The sequence below is a fragment of the Brienomyrus brachyistius genome, unplaced genomic scaffold (assembly GCF_023856365.1).
Source record: "Brienomyrus brachyistius isolate T26 unplaced genomic scaffold, BBRACH_0.4 scaffold67, whole genome shotgun sequence".
NCBI classification, from domain to species: Eukaryota; Metazoa; Chordata; class Actinopteri; order Osteoglossiformes; family Mormyridae; genus Brienomyrus; species Brienomyrus brachyistius.
In genome coordinates, this window is record NW_026042342.1 from 1,479,887 (window position 1) to 1,493,436 (window position 13,550).

Genomic DNA, 13,550 nt, shown 5'->3' on the forward strand with positions numbered 1-13,550 from the left:
ACTGACGCTCATTTTCCAGAAAGCGTGTGAAGCAGTTTTTCCACTGCAGTCACCAGCTTAGTGGACTCTCCCCCTGGGGGAACCCAGAGCACCTAAGCCAAGAGATGTTCCAAGTCTGTCCCATACGATGCCAGAGCGTTATGACACGGAGCGAGAGCCACAGACACTCACGTAGCACCTGTGCTAACAAAGCGCAAAATATGCTGATCCGGGGTACTGGCCCTCCAGGGGGTTAGTTAGCTAGCATGTGCTAACCGTACGCATGGCTAAAGTGCATGCTAAGTGCGGCCCTACATTATAAGCACTTAACAGCTGACATAGCGCCTATGCCAATTTAGCTCTGCGTGCGATTAGCAAGCTGTTAGCGCAACGAGGAAACGGTTTACTGCGCACCTGCTCTCTCGTGCATTTGAGTCTCGGGCTTCACAAGGTGTGATAGCTAGCTGGAACAAGCATAAACGTCTGCATTTGATGCATCCAAGGCCAAGGACATGATGGGTGTTGGCAGCGGCCTGATTGGTAACTCAGGGAAAGGGCGTAGCAAAGAGCAACAGCAGCTAAAAGATACGAAGCCAGCGGGCGGCTTCAGAGGCGCTGGCAGCCTCATGTCAGTCGAGACCCTTTTCCCTGAAATGCCAGGGTGTAAATCATATGGTCTCCATGGTGGAAACCTCAGAAACGACACAGGCAGACAGATGCAATATTTCTACACAGTATAGAGCGACGAATGCAACACTTGTCTGTGGACAGTTATTTGCAACTTGGTGGGGTGAGAAGGTTTGAGGACACGACCCAAAAACAGTGCTGTTTACTGGTTCCACTTTTGTCGGTTTAAAAAATAAAAACGTACTTCATTTTGGAATGATAGCACATTTCCGCCCTGAGCCTGTAATCAGCCAATCAGGAGCCTTCGCAGTCTCGCCTTCGCGCTATCACTGTAATATTACACACACCAATCTGGTGGCCTACATCTGGCAGGTCCCGGCAGCCGCCTACAATGTCCCACCAAACCACCGTCGAAGTGGTGCGAGGGGTTCCCTCTCACGCCCCCAAGGCGACCCCCTGCCGGGCCCCAGCGTTTGTCTTTCCATTCAGGGCTCTGGCAGGCAGGCAGCAACGACAGGGGAAAGGAACGCGTTGCCACGGCAACAAAGAGGTCCAGCCAGCCGATGCGGAAATGTAAACGGAATCGGACTGAAATGATGCTGGCGATTTGAGGGGGGTCTGGAACCACATTGGTAATGGTTGATCAGCCATATGGCTCATCACAACAGCAGCTAAAGGACCGGAGACGGTACGGTACCCGAGTGACAGGTGTTGTAGCACCTCCTTGCACTTCGATCCTCTGCAGCAAAGGAAAACAACACACAAGGTTCTTGAGGTATAGAGATGCATGTGGCCCCCCACCCCCCGGGGATACAGGGACAGAAGTGCCCCCCCCAACTATACATGGAGATAGAAGTGCCCTGACACCCCCCAAAGTAAGGAGACAGACGCCCCTCTCCGCTATATACGGAAATAGGCGTACCCCCCCCCGCCAAAATATTGAGGTAGAAGTGCCCCCCCCCCACTACATACTGAGTTACAGAGATAAAACCCCCCAGAAATATGCAGACAGAAGCCCCCCCTCAATATGGAGATAGAACTGCCTTCCCCCAAGATACGGAGATAGACGTGTACCTGTCCCTGACAAGAGCTGTTTGGTGTCAGAAAACAGCCCCCCCAACCCCCCCAGTGATGGACGGCTCTGAGGAAAAGCAAGCTGACAGGCAGGCAGGATGAAGATAAATCTCCTCTTCGCCCTCTTCACCTCCTCCTTCAGCCCCCATCTCTCAGCGCAACAGAGCTCGCTGCCCGCGCTCTCAGGGTCCTAATTACACTCAACAACCCCCCCCCCCCCCCCCTCCTCGCCAACCCCCAGCGGACTAAAAAAAACACGGAAGCCTTTCAAGCGACGCAACATTATTGACAACAAAGCGTCACCCCATGACCTGCATCCGCACTACTCAAGTCATGTCTGAAGTCGTCCAGAGGAGAGGAGGCGCGGAAGCCGGGGAGGGGCCATGAGATTCACCTACATCTCTTCGAGAAAATATATTTCCTCAAACAGAAAGTCGTGTTAAGAGGCATGGCTGCCGGGGGGGGGGGGGGGGGGGCTGCAGGCTTTCATTGCAACGCTGGGAAAATCCCCTTCGCCTACATGCACCCTGGGCTGCCAGACTGGTCCCTGCCGAAAACGCAGCGTGGTGATTGGTTGAGGGACATCCAGGGCCTGCCCTCACTTAGAATAACGGTTGAGAGGCTTTGCCGGGTGAGTGGCTGTTTTAGTCAATCAGTACAGGATCCCCTGGGAGACCAGGCTCTGCCCACAAGGGCTTAGAGTCGCATTTCCACATACTCTGGGTGCCCCGCGCCCTGCGATCACTATTTGCCATTAACTTCAAAAATACAGACTTTCAATTAAGCCACAGAAAAAAAAAATTTAATTATTAGCTCATGTTGGGAACAGTCCCCATGCTTGACTGGATTCACACGGTCATGGACGACTGGAGCTATGCTGCATGATGATCTTATTAGATAACTGAAGATGGCGCTCTTGAGTGTGTCCTTGTGGCCTTTTAGGGCCGACGCCAGAGGGGTGGCTTGGCCATTCTTTCGCGGGAGTCGCCGCGGAGGACAGTTACAAAGCACCAGTCAAACCTGCGAATCCTCAGAGTCGCCCCCGGGGAGGACGAGGACTGCGTGGGACGTATCATGCTGACTGGGTGCGACACGGCCTGGGATTCAGGAAGCACGGTGCGCTCCTGCCAAACACGCCTGAACCGCCTGAGCCCCCGGTGGGGGCGATGAGGGAGCCACTGTCTGGTGTTTAAGCGTGGCTTCTGTCTTGTGTCACTGGTGTGCTGGTGATCAAAACAGTGGGCCTTTCAAAGGGCCCTGCGCGCCATTTACGCTCCGGCTACAGGGTTTGTTTACTTACTCCCTGCCTCCTGCCTTTAAATACATCATCTTCAATTGGGTTTGACACAGACTTTTTCCATTGAGTCAGAGCTGAGTTTAGTCTAACATACCTTCCAGTGGCAAAAAAGCACGCGCGCACACACACGGGGACAGGCACGCAAGCAAGGATCCTACTGGACGCTAGCTGAGCACCAGAATTAATGATGCAATGCGTTGGCTCGGTCCAAACACGGAAAAGTGCAGTGTGGATCAGCGAGGACGTCGTCTGCCCCCTGCCAGCATGTAGCCCGGTGGCTAAAAACCCGGCTAGGGATCCAGCAAGCCGGTATTCGCATTTAAACTGAACTGCCCTGATATAAAGACACAACATCATCAGAAGGCATCATTCCGCAAAGCCAGAAAATGCTAATAATAGCTATTAATTTGGCGATGGTTCTGCTTTCAAAACCATCATACAAGGGTCATGAAAAAGGAACAAAGAATGCAGACATGTCAAAAGAAAAGCCAGCAATTCCCTAGACGTATGTGAACGTAACAAAAGTCGAGTTTTTTTGGCTAATAAGTGTTCCTGGAGTCAGCCAGTTGGCTCTGTGATGGGATTCGAGGCTTGACAGGCTGGCGTGAGCGGTCTGAGCGCTACACACAGCCGACAGTCACCTGCTATTAATACAAACGCCTAAGCGTCACCCGGCGGAGCTGCGCAACTGTGACACAATACGGTTCCCGCCATTTACACGCCAAGTAACTAAAGTCACAGTACTGATCTGCAAAGATAAGGGAGGGGGGACAAGGAGAGGGGGTTAGAGAGATACAGTGCGACTGGCTCCCTATTTTAAGAAGCATAATTAGCAGGTGCGCCCGGCTGTGGCGGGACTGAGACTGGCAGCCTCTTGGCATGGGTGCGTCAGAACAGCCTATTCCACTGCAGTATTGCACAGTTACATTGCGCTGAAATGACATGCAGTAACACTGTACTGTAACGATGTGCAGCATTGAAACGCTGCACCGATACACTGTAACAATGTGCTGTAATGACGCACAGTAATGACATGCTTTAACGATACAATGGAACAATGCGCTGTAACAGCACAGCATGACGTGCAGTAGCAGCACGCCGTAATGATGTGCAGTAACAACTTGTTATAACCACACGCTATAACGGGGCACTGTAGCGACGAGTGCACTGCGAGGTTCAAGCGCACTGCGGATAGGCAGCTTAATTAAGATTGCCCCGCATCAAGGATAATGACACCATGCAGTCCCAGTCCGATGTTACACTACGCACCATTCCATCCCCCGATTCACCCACCATGTGACCCGCAGATTTGCGACGCGGAGCAGCACTGAGGCCGCAGTGAGACCAGTGAGTACCGTCCTGTGACCAGTGGCATACTGAGGAACAACAAAGGCAGCGAATGCAAGGGGCACATGCTTACAAGTGTGAGCTCCTGGGGGGAGGGTTGTGCAAAGCTTGCGGTGCTATTTTCAGGTTCCACGCTAAGATGCATCGGCTTCACTATGGGCGCTCTGGTGGGGATGGAGGACAGGGCCGCATGGCTGAAGAGAGGGCAGGGAACAGCACCCTTCAGAAGTGGGTGAGTAGGGCACGGGCTCCACGGGGGAAATGTGAAAAGAAAGGAGGACAAATGAAAAAGAAATCGGGGGCTTCGTAGATCCAGTCAGGTTTCTGGGGGCAGAATGAACAGGACATATCAATTTACCCGAAGCCCTGTCACATCACTGGTACTCCCTCCTGAAATGGCCACACCCCCCACGGCCACACCCCCCATTCATGACTATCTCATGGTCTGTAGACATCCTGACCTTCACAAACTAACTTGGGTTTGTGAAAGGTGCCATATAAATGGAATATTTTAGATGTCAGTCATTGGGTCGTCTGGCAAAGTGAGGAAAGTGGGCGGATGAGATCAGCCCCCGCTGAGGAGCGCCCCCTCCTGGCCGGTCTTGAACCTCCCGGCATGAGTGCATATCCCTTTACCGGCTCCTTCCTGCATCTGACATACTTGTGCGGATAAGGGTGCCTTAATCCTGAGGTAAGCTGAATGCCAGTACTGTTGGAAGGGGTGGGGGGAGCGGTGATATGAGGACCCCACAGCAGCCCTTACAAAAGCCTGCTTTAGCGCGCCCCGCCGGACCACGCGGCGCACTGAAACCGTGCTAAAGTTCAGGCCAAAATAACCCCCGTCGCGCTGCAGGATGTGGGAGGCGGCCTTTCCGAAACTCCCCTGTCTTATTCCATATTTTCCGTTCTTTGGCGCCGAAATACTCTAACTTAGCTCTCTGGCTTTGTGGAAATGTTCAGGATGGTCGAAATGAAGACACATTTTTACACATTGCTCAATTACGATATATACAAAGTGAAACTGAGACTCGGCTGTGTGTGTGGGGGGAGGCAGTCTGAAAGCTTATCTCTGCCGGAGGGCCGAGGTGGATTAGGAGAACAGGTTCCCATCAGCATCACAATTTTTGTAGAGAGAGCACCCACACTCAGTTATTAAAATGGGCACAGAGGCGAGCATTTCATTTTGGACAACCGCCCCCCCCCCCCACACTGATCTGTTCTCCTCCACGAGAAACTTCTCAAAAAACATGTAATTAAACAGGCACGACTTTCCCTCTCGCTGTCTCAGGAAATAGCGAATGTTGCAGATCTTTTTGCACCCGCTGTCTTTGATAAAAATGGCCCGTTCCTGCGACGGCAGACGCCAAAGGCCCGCTAAAGGTCAGCTCGCATCTTCTGCCGCTGCACCAAAAAGCCGAAGTGACCGTGCGTTGATCTGACGTTCCTCGTTAGCGCTGCCTCTGTGCCAGGCTCTGTGGTAAAGAGGTCAGTGGCTACGAGTCTGAAAGCGTTGTGGGGAGCGAACAGCCCAATAAGGAAGTGCTACAAGTTATTGGACGTGCAACTGAGGGTGCCCTGAAATGGCGAAATCAAGGCGGCCGCAGGAGGAACCTCAAGGAGGCAGTCGGAGGATGGATGGATAGATGAATTAGTATTTGTAAAGTGAAAGACTACTCATTATGTAATAAATAAATTAATGCCAAATGATAATGAATAGCACTACACCGTCTTTCTTAAGTTAAATAATCAAATCGCTCGGTAGGTTGCAGGTTTCAATCCTGCTCACGGTGTGTGGGTCATCTGTAAGCTTTTCCTGTGTTTGCGTGATATCTCTGCCCACAGAAGCATTAGGTGAACTGGAGTTTCTAGTTTGCCAGTTATCTATAGCTGCGTATCCCGGTGAAGGGGTGGCACCCCCCACATAATATATTTCATATACAGTATTAACATACATATATTATTATACATATACGAATAGAGCTTTTTCATATTGTATACATCTTCCGTCATCCACAGACGGTGCACTGACCTCTTCCTCATACATAAGAAGGTCTGACGTATTTTTCCAAAGGCCATGTAAATACTTCAGATAGATTGAGGATTATATACATAGTGCTTTCATCTTCCCTTTGTAATCGGGTACTAGGGGCAGGGTCCCTTCCTATATCAGCAGTGTCTTTCACTGTGTTGTTTTGGCTACCCTGTGGGTTCAGGCACGAAAGCCTGGGGGCGCCACACCGGCCGCGGACATCATTAGTGCCTAAGTTTACTCTGCAGAGGAGGACACAGGGTGGCAGTGAAGGGGTCAGAAAGTTGGGGCCCCACAGGAAATTCTCCTGCAGAAAAGTTTTGATTTTTAAAAGTTATTTCAGTCCAGGGTGCATCAAGGCCTCATCTGGGGATTTATTTTTTATTTTAGCAAGCAAAGTTTCTCTATATTACTATTTCTTCACAGTTTCTTTTAACCCCTAAATCTCCATAGTTATGATCTGTACGTTAGCAGAGGCTTGTATCCAAAGCAGCATACTTTTTTGGGGCTGGGGGGGGGGGAGCAATCAGGATTTTGCTTTAAGAGCAACTGGCAAATAACAGCCCTGGTCAACGGCCCAATGGTGGAATGGCACCACCGATCCAGGGGTTTGAGTTGGTAACCTTCCAGTCGAAGACATCGCATGCTAACCAGCTGGACCACGCACTGCCCCCACTCCCATGCCCAGCCCACAGATCCATTACATCAGTCAGAGCTCAGCTGCTGCTGCTGACTGTTAGACTGCTTCCCTATCCATCATTAGCAGATCTTCTGGACCTGAAGCCTTGCACTGACTGACCATTATAAAAAATGTTTCGCTACGGTGCACTGACTCAGTGCTCTGCTAACCTCTGACACTGCACTAGATCTCACACTCTGTTCTTCGACCTGACAAAAGTACCTAACCTTCATCTCCAGTGTTTTGCTTCCCATTTCTATATGCTAATATTTCCAGATCATCGAACGCCATCTCCTGCGGTGTAATCTGCCTGCACCAATTATTAAAGAATGTCATGGCTATGTCATGGCTGTCTATAAATACGTAACTATTTGTACAGTGCAGAGGTAGATAGTTCGGGTTCAGAATGTAAAAATCCAGATTTTATTTCAACCAACCAGGTGAGCATAGAAATTTCATGATCACAGAGTACTCAACGGGCTGGTTGAAACAAAATCTTGGTCTGGATTTTTACTTTCTGAACCTGAACTGTCCACTTCTTGTACACTGCAATTATATAAAATCTTACATAAGAATAGTATAATGTAAAATAACATGATTAATTTGCACTTTATATGATATGAAATCAGTTTGAACAAGTTGAAAAACAAGTGAGGGGGTTTTAAAACAAATGTGTTTTTTTTCTAAGCCTTGCTTGATCTGGATCAACGCTGGTCAAAAAAAAACAAAAAAAAACAAAAAAAAAAAAAAAAACACAACATTCACAGACGGGGCCGGCGCTACATTTTCAGGGGCCCCAGGCAAAGCTTTACTTGAGAGGCCCCCCTACCAAGAAAACAGATGATCATTTCACTTCCCCCGCAATGTGGGTAACACAGGGGCCCTTGGCTATAGTCTTCCCTGCACAGAGCCAACGTTCAAAAACATGCAAATCATCAAACCATAGCTGCGGCCATTACCCAAAGCCATCTGCTGAAATGCAACTCACACAAATACAATTATTGTTCTGGCATGAACAAACAATTAAGAGTTAACTTAGTAAGAAACGCGTCGATCCACACTTTCTCTAACTGCTCACCCTACACACAGTTGTGATAACTCTCTGTGAGTCGGTGGGGAAAATAAATAACCACCCTAATAACTAGCAGTTAAATAAAGGGATATAAAATATCAGTAGCCTGTATGAAATTAGCAATGAAATGTTTCCAACGGTCATAGCCGACAGCAGAGCTCATCAAAAACGGATGTTCTGAAGGGAAAAAAATTCTATTAACTGGCAACATACAGCTAAAGAAATACAGAGATGAAAAAAAATTGCTAGCTATTTTATACAGTACATATTACCAATGTGCAATGGGAAGAACAGCATGACATAAACACCTGTACAAACACAGGTGCATTATGGGAATATTTCATCTCCCAAACTAATTCACACTGATCTTCAACACCCAGCCTTTAAAGTATTATTGAAACATGCAAAACTGTATTTTATGTTGATAATACATTTTGTCTCGTAAATCATTCACAAAAAGTTAAAGAATTTTAAAAACAGCCTGATATGTGTCATTTTGGTATTCCTCATTTAATTTCCCCGTCTCACTTATAACTGAAGTCTGAAGGCTTTGTGCATTTATCCATCCATTTTCCAAACCACTTTTCCTACTGGGTCACGGGGGGTCCGGAGCCTTTCCCGGAAGCAATGGGCATGAGGCAGGGAACAACCCAGGATGGGGGGCTAGGCCATCGCAGGGCACACTAACACACCATTCACTCGCGCACACACACACACACCTATTTAGCAACTCCAATTAGCCTCAGCATGTTTTTGGACTGGGGGGGGAAACCGGAGTACCCGGAGGAAACCCCACGACGACATGGGGAGAACATGCAAACTCCACACACATGTGACCCAGGCGGAGACTCAAACCCGGGTCCCAGAGGTGTGAGACAACAGTGCTAACCACTGCACCACCATGCCGCCCCGATACGTATTTATATTTATCTGAAATAGACTCAGAAATCTCTAAATGAAAATTCATTGCCATGTACCGCAAATAGAAATCACCAGTCTTGTCAACAGATGAGGCTTCAATAAAAAAAAAATCCCTCACTGCACAAATCAAACACAAATCGTCAGTGAAGTCCCAGGACTAATCTTTTTCTCAACAGGTGGCAGTGCTGGTTTGGTTTTTTTATAACAAGATGTGTGTTGTCTAGACTCTTTACTGCCAATTCTGTGACATCTGAGGAAGCAACTGCTCGTTTTCTGTAACCACAGGCAGTTTTGTGAAAGCCTGAAGTGTTGCAATCATGTTCTGAAGACACATGTCAAATCTGTGGCCCATCACCAAGTTTGAACCGGATGATGATGCTGGTGACCTTTAACAACTGAAATGAATAGGCTAGTGTGCTACTGAATGGGACCAGATGTTCACATTAAACTGATCCGGTATCAATCCATCTGTTGAATGTTACATTCTATCAATCACATGGTCACATCCACCCTTCAGACACAGCTCCCCATCCATTCGACGAGCCTCTGTTAGTAGCCAAACGCCAAGCTGACCTTCGTGGCACATCCCCTTCACCAAAAAAAACCACGACCATCCCATGTTCCACAAACCTGTGCTATCAGGAAGGCTGAGACACAGAGACCGAGGTGATCAAGGCAGCCCTGCCTGCCCTCAGACTCCACGTGGCCTTAAATTGCTCCACATCCTTTAGGCCACACCAAGGCACACAGGCAAGCTTGAGGACAATGTGCGGGAAAACCGCCATATTTTCACACTTCACAATCGAAGGCTACTGCTTCCGTTTCTGTTTCTACTTCTGTTATCACACCGTGCCCGAAGCCAACAGAGGCCAAGTCCACACTTCTTGAGTTCACATACCACAACCAGGGGCATTGCTAAGGATTTGGGCCCCATGAAAGCATATCATATTGGGCCCCCGAGACCAATGTGGTAAATTTCCAAATTTTTTAGGGCCCCTGTCACTCCGGGGCCTTTGGAATCATCCTAACCCCCCCCCCCCCCCCCCTTATGGTACCCCAGACCACAACCATGTTTTCAGAGCGATTTCCAAGGGAGCACCCTTCCATCAGTTTTAAGAACATGCAGCCCTCATTGAGGAGGGCTGTCCGAAATATCACTGATGTTCTCTCAACCTTGAAGTGACATGACGACAACCGGTTGCAAGGACACAAGATTTGTGGTGCTACCATAGCCATCACAGTGTAGCAAGAAATTCTCAATTGCGTCATGGCCAATCAGCCATACCGTTGCATACTGCACAGTTGTCATAGAAACAAACACCCTGTTACATCATGGCCAATCAGCCATACCGTTACATACTGCCCAGTTGTCATAGAAACAAACACCTTGTTACATCATAGCCAATCAACCACACTGTTACATACAGACAGGTCATGATGCCCCCCTCCAAAAAAACTAAATACAAACATTTAAAATACCGAAGTCTCACCTCACCATGCGATCTCTGATTAGGAACAACTGTGCGTGCTGGTATTAATTGGTCTATAACATGATTTTTATACTTATCAAATAAATGTTTATGTCCAAAAACAAAATTACTTCACACTGCCTTTCTGATGTGTTCCAATAAAACAAGGAAGAAATACAGCCACGTAACCTTAACCACCCACTGTGACCGTACCAAACGTAATTAACTGCGGTTAACAACTGTTGCATTCAGAACAGAGCTAATAACCAACTTAATTTAGTTCGTTGGTAATAAATAAATGCAACCTTTTTCCAATTATTTAGTACTAACCAGACATTTGAACCACTATGTAATTTTCTTTCACTAAGACCGCGCTCACTACAGGAAGAAAATCATCCAGTAAATGAAGTTATATCACGTTTTGCGTATAAAAAGCTAATGATTAACCGGATAGCTTTGCTCATGTCTGATGGAAGTGATCGCTCTGCAAGTCAAACAGTGGTGTTAAGACCGCCGTTCAGACACACATTCGCCAACATATAGCGTTTCCACTATAACTATCTTTGTAATGAACTGATTTATTTTGTATTCATTTCAACACTTGTTATTCTTAGCGGTTACAAAATGACTATAGTTCCACTAAAATTAGCTTTAATTTTATTGAGTTCCTCTGTGATGCATCACCCAAAAGCTGCAAAAAAAAATCTTATTGAAAGTCTGCTGTGATGACAGGGCTCGCGTTCTCACGCTTGATGGAGGATTTTTCTCAGCACCAAGAGCTGGAAATAACTTAACATGCCAAAGTATGTTTAGAGGCTGAAAAGTGGGGCTAAAAGTCTGAAGCCACATCCGTGAATTAAAGTAGCCTACGTCTATGTATTGAGCGCGAATAAATCAAACACAATTGCGAGATTAATCTTGACAGAATATCGATATATAGCAACAGGTTGATTTGATGCAGTGAAAATCACGCTCATTTACACTTCTTTACACGGCGATCATTTGTTTATTTACTTGTATGTATTTGTGCAGTGATCATCATTCAAGGTACTCACACGAAGGCATGGTACACGAAAGCCCAACCGCGAGGTCTCTCCAGCACGTTGTACAGGTAGTTCTGCAGCCTTCGGTAGCGTACATTTCTGCGGCCACCCTGCGCGCTGTAGATGAGCGGCTTCCCCAGCAGGCTCAGGCGGGCCCCCTGCTTTCCGCTCTGGTTCTCCGCACCTGTCATCGAAGCAGGTCCGGCCGACACTGGGCCGTCCCTCGCCCTGTTCATCCTTCGGCCGGACTCCACATCTTTCAATGCATAGCCTCCAGCAGCGCGGTGCCCCGGCGAATTCTTCATCCAGAGGCCAGAGCCGCCTTCATCTCCGCTGTGGTTGCGGGGCATGGCATCACCACCTGGGGCTGGGAGTGAGCTGCGGGATCCCCGGTCATGCACATATAATTATGACTGAACAGGACAGGATCGCGTCGATAATTCAAAAACACTACTAATCAGTGATAGCCTCCAGCCGCGAGATAAAACAAAGTCATATAGGTAGTAGAAAAATAAAGCACTGTTCCCTTCTAATTAAGCACAGAGATCACTCTGATCTGACTCATCAGTTCACTGAATGGCTCAGACGGTTGCAGGAAGCGATAGATAAATGTTGATTATGTTGTGGCCATCTGAGACACAGTGTTTTAGATGGAGGTTTGGGGCAGTGTCACTATCTTCGGGGTAGATATTTCGTAAGGGGAGGGTGTGACAACAGTCCTGTGAGGTTCTTGTCCACACAGTTCACTTCCTTCACCCCCGGTACGCCTTACTGAAGAATTGCTACACCAACTTGAATACTTGAGCTAAGTGCAAGCTGTTGCTTTCAATCCAAACGACCCCATTGCTGATTTTAAGCGTCTTTCTCTTCAACCTTTTATCGATGGCTCGGGAAAAAAATGAATAAAAAAGTAAAAACATAGGATGGATCTTAAAAACCTTAAAATGTGCGAGTGCAGTAATATGCAAACGCTGTCATACTGGTCTTCTGCAGATGTTCGCGAGCTCCATTTCCTTGTTTTGTAAATTGTTCAGTGGAATTTAAGAACCGTCATTGGCAAAGGCACCGATGTTGCTCAAAAACCTCCACAGCATCACGCCAGTTGTGCGTTCGTGCTATTTCATTATTTTAATCATAAATGCGAATTAGCCTACAACACGCCAGTTTATCTTTACTTGGTCATTGCGATCTTCGACCATGAGCTTCGTATAAAATGCCATACACGCCTTTCAATGTTGGGCAAAATATTGTAAGTAAAATTAAGTTTTCATTCTGGAGTTGACCGAATATTCGTGACGTATAACATCGAAACAAATGTCCGTCGGACACAAATATTTTTCTACGATTACGCTGTACTTACATCCAGAAGAAGCACCAATCTTAGGCAGACTTAAATGGAAATATGAATCATCCGTGCGCATTAAACTCTCAGAGACGCGTCCATTTTTCGAAGAAGCCAGTGCTTTTTCAGTTTTCTGATTTCTCCCTGTTCCGCTGAAATCGCCGTCCTTCTTTCAGTTAAATAATGTTTTTAGTGCTTTCACTTAGAGTCTTTCTTATAGTTCCCCTATTCCGACAGCGAGCTTCTGTCACTGGACCACGTGATAGGCACTGAAATAAAATACAGTGGCAGCCAGTCAGTGTGGCTGGTGTCTGCACACTTGCGAAACTGGTAAAAAAAAAACCCATGCACGCCAGTAGTAACACTGAAGAAGAATGAGATGAGATTACGGAAAAGGGTATCTGTGCGCAGATCAACCGCTTCTGGCCGCCGCGCACAACTTCAGAACTGAAATGTTTCAAAAGCCAGCTGACGCTGCGCAGTCCAGTTCCTCTGATCTCAGTTTTACGAGCAAGTTTGAGGTGCTTTCTTCCTACAGCGATATCTGAAATTTTCTTAGTTCTGCAATTTGCTTCTGAGATGAGGTGGCTTGCTGTTCTGCGGGCGACTCTGTTGCACATTTTTATGAAATCACATGTTTATAGGAAATCGGCCCTCTTCAAGAAATGAAA

General features: G+C 47.4%; 1 protein-coding gene across 1 annotated transcript in view; it reads right to left on the reverse strand.

Moving 5' to 3' along the window:
* Positions 1-13,325, reverse strand: part of LOC125725434 (potassium voltage-gated channel subfamily KQT member 5-like) — a 92,280-nt gene extending 78,955 nt beyond the window's left edge. The window contains exon 1 of the mRNA XM_049002352.1: positions 11,550-13,325. Coding sequence (XP_048858309.1) covers positions 11,550-11,887 — 338 coding nt within the window. The 5' untranslated portion in view covers positions 11,888-13,325. The remainder of the gene's footprint in view (positions 1-11,549) is intronic.
* Positions 13,326-13,550: the final 225 nt, after the last annotated feature.